At 41.7% G+C, this 21,750-nt stretch overlaps 1 protein-coding gene across 1 annotated transcript in view; it reads left to right on the forward strand.

Annotated features, from left to right (window-relative positions):
• ARG2 (arginase 2) overlaps positions 1-21,750 on the forward strand; it is a 62,387-nt gene that overhangs the window by 22,665 nt on the left and 17,972 nt on the right. The window contains exons 3-6 of the mRNA XM_078659590.1: positions 1,330-1,507; positions 4,509-4,668; positions 11,049-11,143; positions 13,464-13,568. Of these exons, the coding sequence (XP_078515716.1) occupies positions 1,330-1,507; positions 4,509-4,668; positions 11,049-11,143; positions 13,464-13,568 (538 nt within the window). The remainder of the gene's footprint in view (positions 1-1,329; positions 1,508-4,508; positions 4,669-11,048; positions 11,144-13,463; positions 13,569-21,750) is intronic.

Genomic DNA, 21,750 nt, shown 5'->3' on the forward strand with positions numbered 1-21,750 from the left:
TTTGTTCATTTAGACATAACATTATGTAAACTTAGATCATCAGTGGTTTGGGAAAAATCAGACTGACTTACGGTATACTCATAACTGAGTCTTAATTATTGCTAGATCTCGATCACCAAGTGCTTTCTATTCGTCTTCTTGAACCTTCATAGGAATTAGCACATTTACAGCAAAATAAGTGAGGGTGCGCAGCTGTTCTCTGTCGAGTTTTAACAAATGTATGTGATTGGTCAGAGGAATGTTTAGTCAGATGAAATAAGCCCTCAGTGGCAGAGCATTGTAGGTAAGATGTCATTCTTTATCAGAAACAGAAAATTAACCCCTGATAATGCCTCCATTCCTCATATACATATGAAGAAACCCAGAAACTACAGATTAGCAGTATTTGTTTAGTTTGTGAGTCCTGGAAGTTAGGTGGAAATGTATCAAACCTTGACCTCAAAGAGATCTAGGCTTCCTAGAGGTCTGTCAAGTTCTTATCTACAGCCAGGTTGCGTCTGAGACCCTCTTATCCAAGTTACACCTGGTGCCGCTTTATCTTCTTGAACATCCGGTTACCCAATGCGTGGCAGTCACAGTACGTTATAAATGCCCTCTTATGACAATGACATGCACGGCACTTGACTTCCAAAGCATTGTATAAAGTCTGGTTGACCTTACAATTATATCACTGTTTTCAAAAACACTTACAATAGAATCCTGCAGGAATAACATATTTATTTATATTTTTGTAAAGCTATTCAAACCATCTTCCAGTAGCTTCTAATACCTTTGACTGGGTCCACAGAATCTGGAGAATAAATCTAGTCCTGTTAATGACCCCTTAATTTGGAATGCAATTATGAGCTCTTGGAATTCATCCACCTCGCATAATGATACAAAGCTGTCAAAGCCTTGACGACGTCAACAGACTCTGAAGAGAACATGCCGAGGGGGGTGGAAATCGGTTTTAGACATCTAATCAACAAAGTATGTGCGTAGCCAAAAGTTAACTTTGTACTATTGCAGTTCTTTGAAATTAAATAATTTTGTTTGCAGGTTCGTGTTACAAAGAGGATCTACATTTTAAATTTAGTGCATATTTCAGAACATGCTGCCTTGGGAAATTATTACTAAAAATAGGTATGGAAGAAGTATTGTGGTTTTAAAGAATTAGAGACAGTAAAGAAGTAGTCCGACTTACTAAACCCAGCATTACGCATAATCGAACTATGTTTTCATCTGCACATTATTAATGCCAAGCCTGTTGATCTTGACTTTGTAAAATACCTGGTAAAGTAGGTTTGCCTGAAATATACTAGGAATAATTACTTTTTGACTTGTCTTTAGGTTGCAGCGTGTATGACTTTGGAGATCTGAGTTTTACACAAGTCCCCAATGATGAGCTGTACAACATCGCTGTCAAGAATCCTCGGACTGTGGGATTAGCAAGCCAAGTAGTGTCGGACGCCGTGAGAAGCGCTGTAGGTGCGGGACACACTTGTGTAACACTAGGAGGTGACCATAGGTTAGTAATTCCAGGCAACCAAAACTGGAGTTGTTGTTTGATGTTCTTCCCTTGCACACATTATAAGAACAAAATTGCCCCTTAATGCTAAACAGCAGGCGAAAGGCCCTGTACACAAGGAGCAGTGCATGTATGCAGTGCAGGTTTATTCAGGAATTAGTGTGCTGTTACAGAAAAAACATCTGACATAATTAGCTTTAACTGAGCAACAGGGCTTTAGTCTTTGGAACACAAAACTTAGTAGATCAATAAAATGATTTTTGTGCCAGAGAAAGAGGCTAGTCCACATAAGCTTTTGTAAAACAGACATAAGACCTTAAAAATACTCCTGACCTTAAGGACACAACCACTGAATATCTGTAAGCAGAGTAATGTTAACGTTCCCTATGATGAAAACTCAAGAGAATTGATCTAATGTGCACTTTGGTAAGATCTGAGAAGTGATCAATGTTTTTTGAAAACCTTTATTAAAGATTGACAAAGGCAAAAAGCAGAATCTCCGGTATTATAGCAAAGATTTTAGCACAAAGTCCTGCAACAATCAATTTAAGCTGTTGCTGCCGAACCAATATCACACACTATCAAAGGCTACGGCACAGTGGTATACTCATCCCAATTACCAAACAATGAATAAGCTAATCAGTGGATCTAAAACACAAAAGTTAGAACACAAGTCAAAGTCTTAGACCAAGTCAGTAAGATGCTTTACATAGATATTGAAGAGTAGAGGAGATAATGGAGGTCTTTACAGAGCCCAATATGGGCCCTAGCAAGTGGAGAATAGATATCATTCATTCACACTCCCTTCTGGACAAATATTATTTGAACCTTCTCAGGATCAGTTCCAAGATCAACAATACCAACTCCGAGGTGATGCAAGATCCCATGATCTTCTGTGTTGGAGGTAACAGAAAGACCAAGTAAGATCGTCATGCTCAGGGATCCTTATTCTGAATTGCGTAAAAGATCACCACCGCCAAATGGAGGTCATCAGAAAGAATATGAAGTGCACATGTATTTGTAGAATGTCACTTAAAGAATTTCAACAAGTTCACTCAAATTTGTGTTAAAAAAACTTTTGTCGCAAAAGAAGGGGTTTGCCAATCAGTCTCACCATCAAAATACAGACAAGAATATGTCAAATTTACTAGTAGATATACGTATGGTGGCTAAGTTAATGTTAATTAAAGTGAAATCGCACCTTTCCTTAACTAAAACAACAATCATATTACTTTAATTAAGCCTACCAAGCATGCTGACGCATTAATGCCACTCCAAAAGAAAGCAATCAGCTATCAATTTTATTTATTTGAGGTTTTTTCATACAGAACAGACATACAGAACAGACTAAACAATCCTAAACGTGATAGAGTACTATGCAAAGAAATTGGAGAAAAAAAACCTTGAAGAAATGTAAAAAATTATTTGGCAAACTTAGAATATTTGAGTGGAAAAACACTAATAAGTTGTATTATGCTAAAGGAAAAGTAATGCACCCTAGTATGAACTGGATTACTATAGGTTTCTGATCAAAGTACTCCACAGCTCCCTTCACCACTATGTCATCTGCTAGTTTTAACAAATCATTAGTCCTGAATATTAAATATGTCAGTGCTTGTTCTGTTTGGTATGAACTGCTCTAGTGACCAGATTGGCGACTAGGCGGCCATTGCATTTTTTTAAACTTTTCTTAACTGAGAAAAGTAGTTCTGCATCACAAGGATTGAAATAGGAACTTTAAAAGGAAAGAGATAAAGCCTTTGTTGTATTACGACGATGACGATGACGATGATGATGATGAATAACAATAACGAGGGATGAAGTGCGAAAGAATTAGTCACAGTCATCTACAGGAAACCAAGAAGGCAAATATGGATAAGAAAGGAGGCTGTGACCGCAAGCAGCGGAAATAGAAAAGGGAATTAAAAGTTACCCAGGTTACCACCAGGCTAAAACCTCGCCTAATTTTTATAGCCGTTAAAGAGGAAGGCTATACAGAAATCTAATGAGGCAGGATAGAAGAAACGTAGACATTCGCGGAAAGAGCTTGCCAGAAGAAGAGGGTGTTGATGTTGCCAGATTATTCCTTTCAGAGGAAGGGAATGTTCAAGCATTGCTAAAGTATACAAAACCTCTGAAAGATCAAGCAAAGCTCCAAGTTTTATATCCTGAATTTAAGAACAATCCAAGAGTTCACCCCTGAGACTTAAGATGAACCTTGTCTGTTTTGAAGCCAATTAGTGCTTGGATAAACGCCAGAGGCTCAGCTCATAAAGCCATGTGAAAGTTCAACTTCTATGCAGAAATATCCTTTCTTAAGAGCCTTTACTGCGCAGAACGTTCCGCTCTAGTGCGGAACGTTCTATTGCGCAGGCGGGCCGCGACGGCCAACGGACGTGCGCAGCACTCCAAAGGTAGTGCACGCGAAGGCCGCTGGCCGTCGCCAGCAGCAACGAGATTAAGAACCTAATTAAAATGCTATGTTTAAACCCAGTTGCTTGTCTGTTAATTACATTGCTTTCTTGAAACAGCTGCTAACTATCCCTGTTTTGTAAAATATAGAAAACACCTCCCACCGTTTTTAGTCGACTCTCTCTAAAAACCGGGACATGAGCTAAATTTCTTGAAATCTGCTGGGACAGCTGGTTAAAAACAGGGACCGTCCTGGCAAAACGGGGACGCCTGGTCACCCTACGCAATTCGGAAGCAAGGAATAATAGGGAACAAAAATAGTCAGTTTTAAGAAGCGATGCACTTTCTTTTCTTTGGCCTTCGGGCCGGTTACTTTATGCATTAATAAAGGGCTGCGTCCTCATTAGCCACTTGAAAGGGATGGAATAGGGCATTTGTGTTCTGCAGCAAGACAGGCGTTTTAGCAAAATACTGCTAAATGGGATGTCATGTGTGCGCTCTGTAAATGTTTGTTTTCCATTTTAGAACTATACAGTCTGATTCGACTTTTTGATAAAAGTGGAATTAATGTCCAATTTATATCTTTCAGCCTCGCGCTTGGCTCCATCGACGGCCATGCCCAGCAGTGCCCAGACCTCTGCGTCATCTGGGTGGATGCGCACGCAGACATCAACACTCCGCTCACATCTCCCTCTGGAAACCTCCACGGCCAGCCAGTGTCGTTCCTGCTGCGGGAACTGCAGGATAAGGTACGGGGCGGCCTCGTTCACCTTGCAGCAGGGTTATATTTATCTCCGGAGTGTCCAGTTTCGGTCAGGGTGGAGGCCTGGCAGGGGCAGGTCCTTTGCCAGACTTCTGATTGGCTGGTTCAGCGGAAACATCCAGTAACGCCAGTGTCTCTATGCAACTTTTCTGGGTGCTGGATCGCTGGCAGGCCGCCAGGAGGGGCTCTTGTAAAAGAGAGGACTAGACAGAAAACTACATCCGCGAATAGAGTTTGTCGAAAAGGCCATTGCACCAAGGCCCATTTACTTTATATAATCTGATCTATTTGGCGCTTGGAAGTGTTTTTTAACCTTCTCCAAGCGAAAGGAATTTTGGTGTCCTTAAGGCATGTAAATTCACAAGGCCCCTATAGTCAAATGATGAGGGCGAGGCAATCCTGTCCAAAGCCAACAGCAACCCAAGCCGTCATGATGCAAAGTACATTTCAACGAGATAAGATTCTTCAGCGTCCCAACACGCTGGTGAAAACCCTCACATTGCTGTACCATTCAAGTTTATTGTACTTTCTACCTAGTGCCAGGGGTGCCTGTTTTCATCATGCGCTGTTAAATCTCAGGCTTATACTTTGGCATGACTATAAAGCCATATGCATTTTAATGCAGTAAAATATGGGTCCCAGATTAACTAACAAACACACAGCACTGTGTAACGTGAACAGAAAAAAGAAATAATCAGCGCCATTTTGAACAAGAATCGTTCACCGATTAGGTTTTCGGCTACACTTGCAATAAAAAAATGTTAGCTTCATGCTAAGCATTGTGCTCCAGTGAAAAGGCAAACTAGAACTGCCTGGTGCGAGATCTGTCCTCGAGGTACACCCTCCAGTATTAATTCCAGTGCAAGGGCAATACATCTACGGGTAATTACACACCTTGTTACGCTTAGAAATATTATTTGTTGTTCTGTTAGCCCCTTATTTGGGTCTGGCTGCATTTGCCATTGGAATTTCATACAAAGACAAGTCACTCTACTTTAGGAGATGTGGCTGTACATGAAAACCTAAGGTGCTTACACTGCCTGTTATGACCCCTGTGCATACATATTGCTATGGGTTGGTGCGTTGCAACACAATTGCATCACAGTACTCGAGTCCTCTTTTGGTACTAGTTAATTCCTACTTGTGAAAGTTGGTCAGCTGTACCACAGAAGACCCTGTGGAAGCAACCAGTAAATCTGGCCTGGTGTTTCTCTCTACGACAGGTGATTCCTTGTACTTTTTAGGTCTGATCTGTAGGCAAGATCTAAAAATTACAAGGTTATTGAACACCTCTTGTGGACCATACCAAACACTTACAGTGGGTATTGTGCCAGTCAATGGCTTTCCTTCGTCTTCTTGTGTTTTCCCTGCCATGGATCATAGCTTCTTTACCGTCCTATTGATTGACTGACATATCCTTCCTTTGCTCACATTCAGGAACTTCTTTTTTCTTTTTCATTCAACACTCCATGAATGTCCATGTTTTAAGGCGCTCTCTCGCTCATGTGTTGTTCCCCCTTAATCACGTGCCCTCAGTGTTCCTCCCCACCTCTCCCAGCATGTCTTTAAAAGCTCAGCAACAGGTCTATTTTTGCCAGGGTATTACTTTAAGGGTTGCTTTGGTTATATCCTGCATTCGACATATTGCACAAAAGCACAGGCCTTGGCACACAAAGGCTTTTATAGCGCGGGGGGGGGTCGCTGGCAGCTGCAGTCACTCAGCTGGTGTTTGAGGCATAAGTGTACTTCGCTTGACTGAAAAGGAGAGGTCTAATCTCCTGGTGGCCCATACATCTGAACTGTGGGCTACCTCACAGGGGTCAAACAGTTGGAGCATAGTTTAGCCTGAGTCCAGTGAAAAGTAAATTAGGCCTTAGCAAGTGTACGAAACTGGATGATTAGTGTCCACCTTAATGGATAAGGACACCACCTGCTGGATGTCAAATAAATTAAAAGAAACCTGTGCGCTATCCTGGGTAACGTGACAAAAAGCAGTCAGACTTAAAGGCAAAGTGTACATTATTTAAGCAGTGCAGATACAGTAGAAAGAGTCACACAAAACACAAACTCCACAATCAATTTTAAAATTGAGACAAATGTTATGAGTAAAACAAGACCATAATTCCAAAAATCCAATAAGAGTAGCTGGAGTTATGAATTTTGAAAGTTTTAAGTAGAAATGGCACCAAAAAGTGCTAAGCACCGATGATAGTCTATGGAAGCAGTAGCTTTTAGACAATAGCTTTAGGTGTGATTTTAGACCCACAGCGACAGACCCCTATTTGGATAGACAAAAGTAAATTGGTCCCAGTGGACGTCTGGAAATCAAAAAGTTTGAAAAAGTCCCACTTCAGAAAGGGGCATTAGTGGTAATTTATATTTTGGAAGTATGTATACTCCGTTGTAACCGAGTATTCATATCGCTAACATGAAGGTCCACCTGCCCGCAGGTTTAAATGCAGGTAGACATTCAGTTTTGCCATTCCAGAGACTACTCTTCTCCAACAGCCTGAGCAGTAAGGATCGTCCGAGAAGTGGCTACATATCCACCCGCCCAATTTAGATGGGCAGGCATGTAGTCATTTTTCACCGGTTCTTACTGGCGGTAAGGAACAGTAAAAACATTGTAATACTCCGCCCCCAATGGGAGAAGACTCCCATACTGAGGAGAGTAAATCTCATTTTCAAATTTTCTTTTTGTTAAGAAAAACAAAAATGCTGTGTGCTACAGGGCTGTCCCCTGATGACACAGACCATCAGCCCATAGTGATAAGCCTTGCCAAGAACCGCTGTGACTGTGGTTCCAGGCAATGTTTTTATGAATGACTGCCTGCTTGGAGGTAGTTTATAAATTTGGTGGTCGGCCTCAACAATAGCGGTGAAGTAATTTACTCCGTCTCTATAGCAGAACAGCTGGACATCTGCCAACATAAATCACACCCTCTATCACTTTTTTGAAGAAAACCATTGACATCTCTTCTAAGTCCAAATGTAGAAAGGGACTTTGTCATGTTTTGAGAAGAAAAATCTTCCCCGTGTAGGCTGCCACCGAAGTCTGGCTACCTGAAGTAGATTGGTCCCTCTGGTGATTTTGGGATATCTCACTAAAAATTCCAAACACCCAATGGGACTTAGTCATTTTTTTCTAGAGGTGTTGGAATCTTTGAGCGGGACAGAACTAAATTTCAATCCGATGCTGTGAAACTGGCATTCAGATACTTTTCCCAGGAGGTCCCACTGAGGTTCTGGAGGAAAAGTTTCCAAACTTTCTTCTGATGCCCAAACTACCACAGGGACCTACTTCTAAGGACCTCAGGGAAAGGCACCTAGAAACTCTCAAGGTGTTGAACAGAAACCAACAGCAAAGTCTAGCTCCGTCCAGTTGCTACTGGTCAGCTGGGCATTTCCAGGAAAAGGCCTCATGCAGCTTGTTGTGTCCCCGTAGCCAGCCACACACAATGTCAGCCAACGGAACCTTCTTTAATCTGGGTACAAGAGGCAATCCATTCTTTCATGGTTTTTCTCAGGTCACAGATAGCCTGACCAGTGCTCTTCTGATCTTCAGCGTTTCCAGATGTGTTCTCCTGAGGGTACACCTTGTGGTGCCACAATTATGGTTGGCACTAGCTAGTGGGCGAAGGGGACTCCTATGCAGTGCTTAATTTGTGTAAAGTAAAAAAAAATGCCAGGGCTATCGTCAGAAGGCCACTGCAGCTTGCACCACCTATTGCCCTGTCAGTGCGGTCAAATACAGTACCAACATAACTACTAACCGTCACATTCCTATAAGTGTGACAGTTCACACTCTTCCAGGCACACAAAACTATAGGAATTGCTAGATTAGCAGGTATTAATAATTTGTTGATTTTTTTTATTAATAAACAACTATTATGTACTTATCTCTGAATTACGCAAACACCACCACCATGTGGCAGTCTGTCATAAGTGCTGGTGTTAAAAATTTAGTGACGGTGCTGAGCACCAGAAACCACTAGCTCAAATTAAGCACTGCTCCTAGGCACTCCATAACCAATCGGATGAACGTTCCCAAGGGAAACCCTCTCCACTTTTTCAGAGGTTGTTGTTTGCCTTACTACAAGCAGGCCAAAAATGCCATGTGCCAGGGCAATGCCAAGATGGCAAAGTCTCCAGACACACTAAAGTTGGGCGCTGGGGTGTGTAAGGGACCAGGGAAATCATCAGCATCCGCCCACATCTAAGACTAAAATTCCGTGTGAAGCAGATCTGGACGGACAACAAATCATACGACATATGTCTAGTAAAACAATGCAGGGTCCCTCAGTGACCCGACAGGAGATACACAATAATTGTTATCTGGTCCTGTTTGATCCCTTTGTAGACCACAAAAGTCTTCAAAAGACCTGTAAGGCAGGATTTGACACTTGTGCAAAAAGGATGACCACAGCTCCCACCCTGAAGATTCTGCTGAGCTCAGAAGAGGTCAAACTGACCTATTGAGTAGTAGCTCCTTGCAGGAATTTCACACCTTATTCACACTAAGTACAGGCTGACCAGCTGGCAGAGGCTAACGATAATCAGCCTTACTGAAGGGACAGGTAGAAAAAAAGAAACTTTCTAAGTTACTTTTCGTTCATATTTTTATTCCTACTTCAGCGTTGAATTGGATTTTAATAACTTAAACGTTGTGGTTTTATTCATTTTCTGGCTATCTGCATTGCCAAGTTCATAGTTACTATTTTATCTGTACTCTGGTTTTCTACATAAGACAGCTAGGCCTGCCACAGTGAAAATAGCTTCTTGGGCCTTATAACTGTAAGGTCGTGGTAACTAATTTTCTACATCCCAATTGCATCCAGCCTTGTGGATTACAATGACTACATAGGTGTGACTTACTCATATTTAAAAGGGAGGTCTTTACCTGTCAAAAAGTGTTATTTTGAAAGGTCACACTTCAGGTTTTACTTTAAATCTGCCAGGCTACACATGGTAAGCCTAGAGCCATGCTTTCAGTGCCATTGTAGTGGATGGTACAAAAGGTGCTGCAGTCAACAAGCAGCATTAACATTTCCAGGCCATGGGTGTCTTTCTGCACCAATACTATGGCCAAATAGGATGATTAAATATGCAAATCATTTTTTTGGCCAAATTTGACATGCACTGGATAGCAGTGTCCCTGTGTTAGAGTTCAAGATAAGTCAAGTAAGTTCTAAAAATAAAATTGAATTCAGTGTAGGTTTGTGATAATTTAAGATATGTTTGCTTTTCCACTAGTATTTTGAAAGGTTTTTTGGTTTTAGATGTATAAACAATGCTTGGCACTCACATTATACACATAAGACCCATGGAATTTGCTAATTAGGGCCCCCTGGTTTCTATTTAAAACTTGCTGAACAGTTAGCGTGAAGATCTGGAGCTGCTAAAAGACAGTGTAATACATTGTAAAATAACATGGCATTGAAGTGATAAATATTATAAATCATGTGAAAGGCAATAACCAAAACCTAATAAATTATATTTATGCTGGTAAAATAGTGAATTTAGAATAGCAATTCCACAATCCTGATTTACAGAACCAAGATTTGAAAAGCTTTCTGGCACTAAATCCCACAACCACAGGCAACCCGCCATTAAGGTGGATTTTCCACAACTGTAAATATAGGAGTAAGCACTGGAACATTGGTACCCACAGCATAGAGACTACAGAGCGGTCACTAAAAATTGTTGTGAACACCCACAAAGCTGTGACTTTTAAGGTGCTTGCAAACAGTGTTAAAAAATAAATAAAGTAGAGAGCAAATTGGCATTAAAAACTTACCAGCACACTCATGCTTTGCACAAAGGACGCCCTTAAATAAAAAAATTATTTCCATGTAAAAAATATAGAAAACGTTGCTGGTTTAGGGTTAGCATACAAGTGGAAACGTACATTTTCCTAGACTCCCATGCATACACAGGCAATGTCATTCTCTGCTCTAATACAGATATTAATTTTAGAGGGACCCACAAAAGTTAATGGGCAAAGCCATTTATGATTAAATATACAGCAGAAATGTAAGACGATACAATCAAGAAAACGAATATTTATTTTTTTCGTTTTTGTTTTTTTAAAAGTTGTTTTCCAAAATGTGTTCATTAGGTGTTGGATTCTATGGTCATAAACCTCTCAGTATGAAGCCTCTGCTGCTTGATTTAGTTATTAGCTCTCACAAGACGGGGCTTATCCATTAACTAAATCAATCTCGCTCTCATAAATTAAGTATTGAAGGGCACAGCAGCTTCACTTTCACATACATCTGTGTCATAATTGAGAAACACACTAAATGTAAGCGTTGCTTGATAAACCTTGGTCTCAATTCCGTCCCTTCCTTTCTTCCTTATCACCAGATTCCGCTGCTACCTGGTTTTTCTTGGACAAAGCCACGCCTCTCTAGCTCCGATATTGTGTACATTGGCTTAAGAGATGTTGATCCTGCAGAATAGTAAGTAAATATCTGACAATTTCCCTAATCTCCGATGCAATTTTGCTATCATGTAGGCAAGAAGAACAGATGCTAAATAAACCTTACCATATTTAGTAGTAATAGGCTCTATTTACTCAGAAATTGGATAGCAGGAGAAGGAATTCCTATACATCACGGTCTATTACCCCATTGTGCGCATAGCTAGGAATTCCCTGTACTAAGTAATGCTTCAAAATAAATTTGCATTTACTGTTCAGGATTGTTTCACTGATTAAGGGTAAATTATTTTAGCAGTGTGCATTCCATTTCTTCTCATTGATGATGCCATGCCAGTACGCAAAATACAGTTGACAACACAATTATTGTTATATATATATATATATATATATATATATATATATATATATATATATATATAATTATGGACATACATATATATACAGGCATACATATTATTTTCAATGCATGCCTCTATATGTCTTTTCGTTCTTCGAGGATTTAACATTTAGATTCCCTACATGCTGTTCCGGATGCTAGAAAACAATGAAATAGCATAGTTCCTATGTTTAACTCTCTCCGTTTTAAATTGCTCATTAATGGAATGTTAAAATTGTGATGATTACGTTCCACTAAAAGTGACTTTTCTTAGATTGAAATCTTGTTTATTATTTCACTTTGGCCTATTCAGACTTGCAAAAAGTATAAATTAAGAACAATAAAAAAGTCACCTAAACAAACAGAAGTATCATGCCTTGTATGTAGTTGCAGAAAAATAACCAGTGATGGATGGTCGAAGTAAAACAGTTGACTTGACAGCTGTTAGTTTTGCCTCTCAGATTACTTACACTGGTTATAGTGAGACAGTATGGCTTAGAAGGCTATTGATTCTTGCATAAAATAAGTAGTAGACCTTATGATATATACTTTAGGTAATGAAGTGACTGTTGTTTGGTAGTGAAGTCCAGCACATCTCTTAGTAAGAGCCTTTCCAGTAAAGGGTAATCGTTTTTGTGCCAATAAATAGAAGGTGGTTGACATTTGATAAAGTTGTTTGTGTTGATTACTGTGTTAGTATTTTACTGGAGGTCCTTTGTTGTACGTTTTGCAGTGTGAGCAGCCTGAAATCGTGATTTGCATTGGTTTGTAAACCAAAGTACCGCAATGCTGCACAATGCCCATCATTACATTACGTCAAGGGGCGTTCCCATGCAACATCCTATGGGGTTTGATACAAATCCCTATCTACAAAGAATTGTAGACAGGGGTTGGGACCAAAATCCTGCGCCTCTCTATGGCAGGCGTAACGAGGAGACATGTTCTCATTTCTCCTCCTTGCAGTTTTGCTGCATTCTACAGCATACATCCAACAGCAAACACAGAAATAGGAAAATGTCTCAAACCATGGTTTTTGCAGCGGAAGGGACCCCTACATGTGCAAAAACTGTGTAGACCATAGAGCAGACACCCTTCAACTATGGCGCAAGGCTGCAGTACCGGTATTTGAACATGCCTCCTAACTCTTGAAAAAGACCAAAATGTCCTCTTTGGCATGCAAATAAAAGTGGTTCTGCCTACATCTGGACACACATTCAAGAACATGCCAAAAATACATGGTAGTATGGCCTACAATTTTCCTTCCTTAGAGCCTTTACGGACTGCAGAACATTCATTCTCAGGCATAATTTTTCACTATGGGTTTTCATGTCTTCCTTTAGCCTAATCAGGTCTTTTTTTAAATAATTTTGATCTGCGGTTCGTCATTTTTGTGCTGCACCTTCTTAGGTGTAATTTAAAGTAATTCTAATTGCCTCTTGGGTTACTGACCTTTGTATAGTTTAGATAGTGGAAACCCATTTGTTTTACTTTCTCAATACGTCCACAAGATTCTAATATCTAGGCTCATACGAAATGTTTCCTATGTATTGTTTGAAATTAATGCTAGATGCATAGATTCCATCGAAGCCATCTCTGAAATAATAGTCTATGGACTTATTTCTTTCTATAGTACTAGAGAGCCCATTAGAAATCAAGGGGCAGAAAATAAGGTAAACTTTGTAATAAAGAAAAGGTACATATGGGTTTCTATGACCGGGAGTTTGACATTTTTAGGATATTTCACACAGCCTCACACCTTACTCGCTTCTTTCTCCCTCTTGCTTGTTTAATTTGATTTATTTGTCGATTCATTCATTACCCATCTACTAGTAGGAAGAAAGTAACATGATTTTTACTACATTAGTGGGGTCCTGCAATAAAACATAGAATAAAAGTAAATGTAAAAACATATTTTTGAGTGACTAGGTTACTAACTGTTTCTTAATGTTTTTACTATAAACAGTTATATACTCAAGAACTATGGCATCCTATACTTCTCTATGAGGGATATTGATCGACTTGGAATTCAGAGCGTTATGGAAAGGACTTTTGATCAGCTAATGGGCAGGTATGTTGAGACAAAATTCGAATTTAAGCGAATATTGTAGCTTTTCAATTATCACATCAATGTTGGAAGCATTGGGGTTAATTCATCTACATAAAAAAATTTTGAATGTTAGTTTGTTCAAAATCGCAAATCTCAGAAAGTTCTTCACCGATTACTTTGAAATTTTGACACAGCGTTGGATTCGAATACACAAGTATTTTTATATACACAACGTTGGATTCTAATACGCGTGTGGCGAATATGCGCGTTTTTAATCGAAAGCCCGAACAAACACATAAAAATTTCATTGTTCGTTTGTTCAAAATCTGAAAGCGCCGAAAGTTCTTCACAGATTGCTTTAAAATTTTGTCACAACGTTGGATTCGATTAAGCGCGTGTTTATATATACACAACGTTGGATTCTAATACACGAGTGTCCAATACGCGCGTGTTTTTAGTCGAAAGGCCGAACAGACCCTATCGATTTGGTTACTGCCCAACAACTACAAGGGACGCATAGAGACAATAGTCTATATATATTAGGATGGACAGTTGCTCTCAGGATGGCAGACCGGGAAGTGGGTAGAAGGAGGGGGGAGGAGTTGGTTCACTTTGCAACATTAAGAAAGGACACATAGAGACAATAGTCTACATATATTAGGATGGACAGTTGGTGTCAGGATGGCAGACCGGGAAGTGGGTGGGGGGAGGAGTTGGTTCACTTTGCAACATTAGTGCGTGTTTATATATCCACGTTGGATTTGAATACGCGGGTGTCCATACGCGCGTGTTTTTAATCGAAAGGCCGAACGGACCCTATCGATTTGGTTGCTGCTCAACAACTACAAGGGACGCATAGAGACAATAGTCTACATATATTAGGATGGACAATTGGTGTCAGGATGGCAGACCGGGAAGTGGGTGAAGGGAGGGGGGGGGGGGAGTTGGTTCAGTTTGCAACATTAAGAAAGGACACATAGAGACAATAGTCTACATATATTAGGATAGACAATTGGTGTCAGGATGGCAGACCGGGAAGTGGGTGGAGGGAGGGGGGAGGAGTTGGTTCACTTTGCAACATTAGCGCGTGTTTACAGATACACAAGGTTTGATTCGAATACGCAGGTGTACAATACGTGCGTGTTTTTAATCGAAAGGCCGAACAGATCCTATCGATTTACTTGCTGCGCAACTACAAGGGACGCATAGAGACAATAGTCACAAAAACATATTGTATACCCACAAGCATTGTGAAATGAGACATATTAGAAATGTGCGCTTACTCTGCACTGGCAAGTAACTGATGTTAGCATGCTTAAACACTGTTGCACATCCTTCGTACTTTGTGGTTAATTTCCATCCGATTTAGTCAATTTTTACACCATCTGATATAGTTCGGTGTGATCATTTTGGTGAGTAAACTGTTTTTCCACCACAGAAGACATTATGCTGTCACTGTTTTCGAGTGGAAAGGAAATAAGTAAGAAACATTTTCACATGACTTGTGTATTATCTCCCCCCAAGAGTCTGAAGCTAGTAGTTCACAGTCAAAGAAAAACCTCTGAGGTACTGGGTTTTTAAGAACCGGTACAGAACCGGTAACCCAGCGGTGCCAGGGGATCAACACACCAGAGACCTCGGGTTCTCCTGAGTCAGACCGACAGAAACTTCAGAGTCTTTCAGGTGAAGTCAAAGATTAGTTTATTGGCTGCAACCAAGGTGACAGGGTCCTAGAAGTACGATACCAGTATATTCAGGAGACTGCACACTTTCACAAAGTTAGGCTTCTCTTCTTATACACAATATTCTCCCTTGGGCAAAACATTCCTTGGATTCGTGGTATTTCATTTATGGTTACTGATAACAAAGGAAAGCAGAGTCATGATGACATGTACATATTTCACGTCGTGCTGCCCATAACAAATCATCCGGCAAGGCCCAACATTTCATCAGATATCGCTGGACCCCTAATAAAAGTGGTCACCTCCCCATCATAAAGCAAGTGAAGGAAAGGAGTGAAGAAAGATGTGAGCGAGATATGGCAGGTGTGCGTGCTGAAATGGTTTTATGGCTGGTTGGGCCTAGATGCTATCTTGCTCGGCCACTGGGAGGGAACTGACCTAACGAGCTCGGCCTGGGGCAATGGTTCTAACTTGTACTGGGGTCAGGGAGAAGTCGATTAAGGAGTATGTGTCCTTGTGGAATCAAATTCGACTGGATTAAGGCCTATGTAGAGGGCAACATGCAACTAAGGGTTCAGAAGGTAAATGACGATTTCGAGGTGAAATCGTCACTCGAATATGCCGAAAATACATGTACTTGACGTATTCGTCATTCTCGGTCTTTTGATACCAAATTCGTCCTATTTCGACGAAGTTTTTATTCTTGAGTCCAGTACTATAATGTGAATCCAGAATTTTCAGAACCACAGACCCTCCTTTTGCCCTTACATAGGCAATTAATCTATCCTCATGTTAATCTGAGTCCAGATCTATATTCCTAAAGTCATTGAGATGTTGCTGCAACATCATTCTAGTGCTGAGCTCATGTCTTGACACAGGCTTCCTTACACATGATGTAGCACAGAGGCCACATATTGCAGGAGCACACTGTATGCATAGACAGAACAGGAAAAGAATGGCTAAGACCATCCCAATGACCATCAGAATTTTCCATCCCCAGGCAGATATCAGTCCCCAGAACCATCCCATTAATGACCAATCTCCTTTATCCACATGAATAGATTCGGAAATCTTATGTAGTTTGGAGATGGCCCCGTACACTGTTGGAGCATTATCTGGAATAAAAATGCAACAGCTGGACTGGATCAATTTGCATACTCCACCTCGGTCCGCCAGTATCACATCCAAAGCGACCCGGTTTTGAAGGGTCATCAGTCGATCCGACTGGAGCTCAGCAGTCAGGTTACTAAGGGCACCAGCAGTTTCGATCACGGTGCATTCAACTACCCTTGTCAATTGCCTTATGTTTCGGCTGTTAATCATGGCACCCCAGAACGGCAGAACACCCATTGCAAAGTCACCAAATTCTTGACCTGCAGTGTCTTCTTTACTCAAAACACCTCTAACTACCCTTGTCCGATGGTAATCCGCCGCTGCTGTGTAGGTGGGAGGCAACAGGAATGAAACAAAACATGAGCCCGAGAAGTCAGGGGGCAACCATGTATAGGCTCTATCATGGCAGATGAAATAAGTACCCTTAGCGGCTAAGAAGGCAGGGGAAGTCTGGGATCCAAAAACGTACGTGTCTGTGCAGACACTCTTCCCTAGCTGAGCTCTGGGATTCTTACCAATGCCCTGCAGACACAGGTGACCTTGATGGGGTACGATCCAGATAGGGGACGGTCTCTTGGCTTGCTGTTTCTCACTTACTGTAGTGCCATATCCGGTCACATTCCAACCTACATATGCGAGTATCTCATCATCCGGGGTATCTTCGTAAGAAGTTACTTCCTTGATCATGTCAACTATACCCTTGACTAAAGCGCTAGTCTTGAGGTTGTCTTTTACAGAACGTAGGGGTTGGATTTCTCGTGCATATATGAACATAGTCCTATATGCCCATACTGATCCATTGCGACTAAATGGCAGGACCAAATAGGGGATACCTCTATCCGTGGTGTGGGGCATGAGACCACACACCCAACAGTTGGTTGTGTTCATTACAAGTTGGTGTTGGTGTAATAGCTGAACGAAGGAGTTATTAATGAACTCTAATCTCCTATTTGATTCGTGGTAAGGTAAGGAGTGGAAAGAATGAGAGGAAACAGTAGGGGGAGGTATGGGTGATGTAGTGGGCGTGAATGTCACATGAAAAGAGAATAAAACATAGCTTATCAAAAAGACCATTACGCTAAATAGCATAGAAATACACATTATTATAAAAATTCTCTTCCTCATTGCTTTCCAAAGTCTCTGTTTAAAGTTCATTTGTTTGGCAGTTCTCTCCACATCAGGAAACTCCATCCTCTCTAAGGTGCTGCCCGCGGCGGTAGGTTGTTTCTGCTAAAGGATGCTTCCGTCAGTCTAGGGTGGCTCCCTAAGACCAACTGGAACCAGCGACCTATCGTTCGTCAGCTGCACCCAAAAGTCTTTAATCAACCGCGACCCTAGCAGCGGAACCCGGATGGCGGTTCGAAAAAACAAAAATAAGCAAGTTACCTAGATGGGAGAATCTGCACTTTCAAAAATAGGATTTGGGAAAAACACATTTTACATTAGTCCTCATTTGTCTCTCGAATCAAAAAATAAATCACTTTTATTCTAGTCTCTTTTTCTTGGTCGTAAATTATAGCGTCTTTTCCCGGGTACGGTCTGGTCCGGAAATAATAGCTCAGGTTCCACAGAGTTCAATTGTTCTGATGGCGGCGTAGTTCCTTGAAAAATGTTCCCACTCTTACAATCACGTTTAGTTTCTTTTACACGTTCATCAGTTGTGCGCTTTGAGTTAGTGCCTCCTTGTCAGACCCATTGGTCATGTGGCAGAGGGAAGGGTATTTTCTTACAATGGATCCCGTGGACCCAATTGGCCTTCCCCTCCACTTTAACAGTTGACCTTGTAGACAGGAGGACGAGGTGAGGCCCGGTCCATCTGGGCTGGTCGTTTCTTGTCCTTTGGAAGTTCTTGACAAGTACCCAGGAACCAGGGTCAATGGAGTGACCCGGTGTCTCAGAGACCGGAGGCAAGGTGTTGTGGACCTGTTGATATAAAACACGCAATTTAGCCGTCAATTCATACAAATAGTCGAGCAAAATTGGGTGTTGCAGCTCGCTAAACTTCGTGGGCCTAGGCACTCCCCATATGTTGGCTGGCCGACCAAAGATTATTTCATAGGGGCTGAGTTTCATTCGCGAATGCACCGTCATTCTGGTGGATAGGAGTGCTAAGGGTAGAGCGTCGGGCCATTTAAGACCTGTGCTCGCTTGGATTTTGGCCAATTTAAGTTTAAGCGTGCCATTATAACATTCCACTAATCCAGCTGATTGGGGGTGATTTGCAGCGTGGAATTTTTGCCTGATGCCTAGCCCTTCACACACCCTTTTCATCACACAACCCACAATTTCACTTCCGTTGTCCGACCAGACCATTCTAGGCATTCTGAACCTGGGGAAGAACTCTTTCACAAGGGCTTTCGCTGTGGACAAGGCAGTATTGTCCCTTAGGGGATAGGCTTCTACCCATCTTGAGAAAGCACAAACAACCACGAGCACATATTTTAAGTTGTTGCACCTCTCCATGTGTATGAAATCTAGCTGCAAAACCTCGAACGGATACGTAGGAGGTGCAAAATGACCAGCTGGAGTTGGGGTTCCCCTACCAGGATTGTGCTTCAGACATACCATGCAATTCTTGACAACATTCTCTGCACACTTGGGAATCCCTGAATTCTTCCACACTGGGGCCAACAACTCGCAAATCCCTTTCGCGCTGATATGGGCCATTCCATGAGCCATTGTAACCACTGCAAGTACATATGCATCGGGTAACAACCATCTCTGTTGCTCTGTCGACTCAATCCAACAACCATTTGCATCCATTCTCCCTGTACTTTCTTTCCACATGCTTAACTCTTTCTCCGTGGCCTCAGCTTGGATGGACTTCACACTTTCTAACGTGTCTTCGCATATTCCAACATCACCAGTCCATCTTTCTGGGCTCGCAACATACATTAGGCTCATCATATTCTTTGCAGTATCCTTAGCAGTTTCATCAGCAAATGCATTTCCACGACCAACATCATCAATCACTTTCTTGTGTGCACTACATTTTACAATCGCTACTTTCAGGGGCAACGTCAGTGATTCAAGAAGCTCATTCACCAACTGACCATGCTGAATCTTAGTTCCATGCGGTCAGGAACCCACGTTCTTTCCACAATCGTCCAAAACTGTGAGCCACTCCAAAAGCATACTGACTGTCGGTATAGACAGTCACTTTCATTCCTTTGGATAACACACATGCTCTCGTCAATGCCACGAGTTCAGCGGCTTGAGCTGAACCAGGTGGTATTCGCGCAGTTTCAACGATTGTGTGCAAAGTTGTGACAGCATATGCTGTAGTCACGTTACCATTTGGGAGTTTAAAGCATGAACCATCCACCCATAATGTACCATCACATTCAGCAAGAGGAGTGTCGAATAAATCAACTCTCCCTTTCGTCTCTTCCTCCGTTCTGAGGAAGCAATCGTGCTGTTCTGAAGCATCCGATTCCTCTGTGATTGGTAACAATGTGGCTATGTTCAGGGTGCTGCACCTTTTGATGTGCACATGGCTCGCTAGTAGCGTCAATTCATAACTGGACAGTCGAGCACTAGTTAAGTGCTGCGTCTTGGTCCTATTTAACAACGTGTCTACTGCATGCGGGACCATCACGATTAGTGTATTATTCATTACTAGACCTGCAGACTGTCGAATAGAAACAGCTGCTGCTGCTGTAGCCCTTAGACAACTTGGCAATGCTCGTGCTACCGGATCTAAAGTTGAAGAAAAATAGGCGCATGGCCGCTGTCTATCTCCGTATAACTGAGTCAGCACGGACAATGCACAACCCTCCTTCTCGTGGACATATAATGTGAAAGGCTTACTGTAGTTGGGGTTACCTAACACAGGGGCCGAACATAATGCTGTGCGTAGTTCGAGAAAACTTTTCTGACACTCATCAGACCAAGGAATGGGATTGGGTGTATTCGTACACGTTAATGCCAATAAGGGTTTGGCTAATAACGAAAAATTTGGAATCCACTGTCTACAGTACGATGTAATGCCCAAGAAAGCGCGTACTTCTCTCTGCGTTCTTGGCACACTCAATTTGGCTATTGCCTGAATTCTTTCTGGGGTCAGTTTCCTTCCCTCCTTCGATAAGAGATGACCTAAGTAGGTCACTTCTTGTCGGCAATATTGGAGCTTGGAAAGTGACACCTTGTGATGTAGATCACATAGATGACGCAGTAATTCCAACGTGGCCATTTTACATATTTTCTCAGTATCCGCAGCGATGAGCAAATCGTCCACGTACTGTACGAGAGTGGAACCTTTGGGCAAAACTATTGCGTCAAGCTGACTTTTCAGAGCTTGACTGTATATTGAGGGGCTTTCACAGTAGCCTTGAGGGGCGCGTTTAAAACGGAAGCTTCGACCACCTAAACTAAAGGAAAAAATATCCCTGCTTTCCTCAGCAATCGGGATACTGAAGAAAGCATTCTTTAGGTCAATCACCGAAAACCAGGATGCGGATGCTGGAATCATAGTCAATAATGTTGTAATGTCGGGGACAACTGGGAATTGTGGCACCACTATCTTATTTACTTCTCTAAGATCAATCACGAATCTATACACAGGTGGCTGATAATGGTCAGTTTGTTTTAAAACAGGCAGAACAGGACTATTGCAAACATTTCCTCGTGTTTCTTCAATTACGTCTTTCTCAATCAACTCGTAAACAATCTCTAGCAAAGCTTTTTCGCCCTCATTGGATATTCTGTATTGGGGAATACGTGGCAATTTGACATTCGACTTCAATGTTACAACATATGGTGGAATTTCCAAGAGACCTACATCATTCGGACCAGTAGCCCAAAGAATATCTGGAAGAAGTGCCAATTCTGCTGGAAGTGTATTTCTCGACAAATACATGGGAGAAACCACTTTCTTACCTAAAGTCAGTTCTACTCCTGAAGGAGAACAGTACAAAGTCGCATACAATCTTTTTAGCAAATCTAATCCTAGTAAATTTTCACCACAACCTGTTGTCAAAATAAGGGGTGCTTCGAATTCACAAGGACCAACAGAAAGAGATAAGGGGTCAGAAATCGGATTCCTAACCGGGGCGCCAGAAAAACCTACGGAAACATTCATTTCGCCAGACAAAGGTGCGCCAGGGAGTTTGGAGTGCATAATAGAACTCTTTGTAGCACCAGTATCCAACAGAAAAGGTTCTGACACACCCGATGTAATCACCTCAACGTAAGGTCCACTCTGATCTACTGGAACTGAAACAACTCCCTCTCCTTGTCTACGGCTGTCCTAGCAATCATTATTCTCCCACTGCTCATTTTCTGTGTAATACTCATCAACGTAGTATTGAGCTGTCCTGTCAGACACGTTATTTTGCTGATCAAACCTGTTCATAGAGTTTTGTGGTGGAAGGGAACGTGCGTCCTGAGGGGCGTTTCCACGCCCTCTA

Source organism: Lissotriton helveticus, chromosome 9 (genome assembly GCF_964261635.1).
Source record: "Lissotriton helveticus chromosome 9, aLisHel1.1, whole genome shotgun sequence".
NCBI lineage: Eukaryota > Metazoa > Chordata > Amphibia > Caudata > Salamandridae > Lissotriton > Lissotriton helveticus.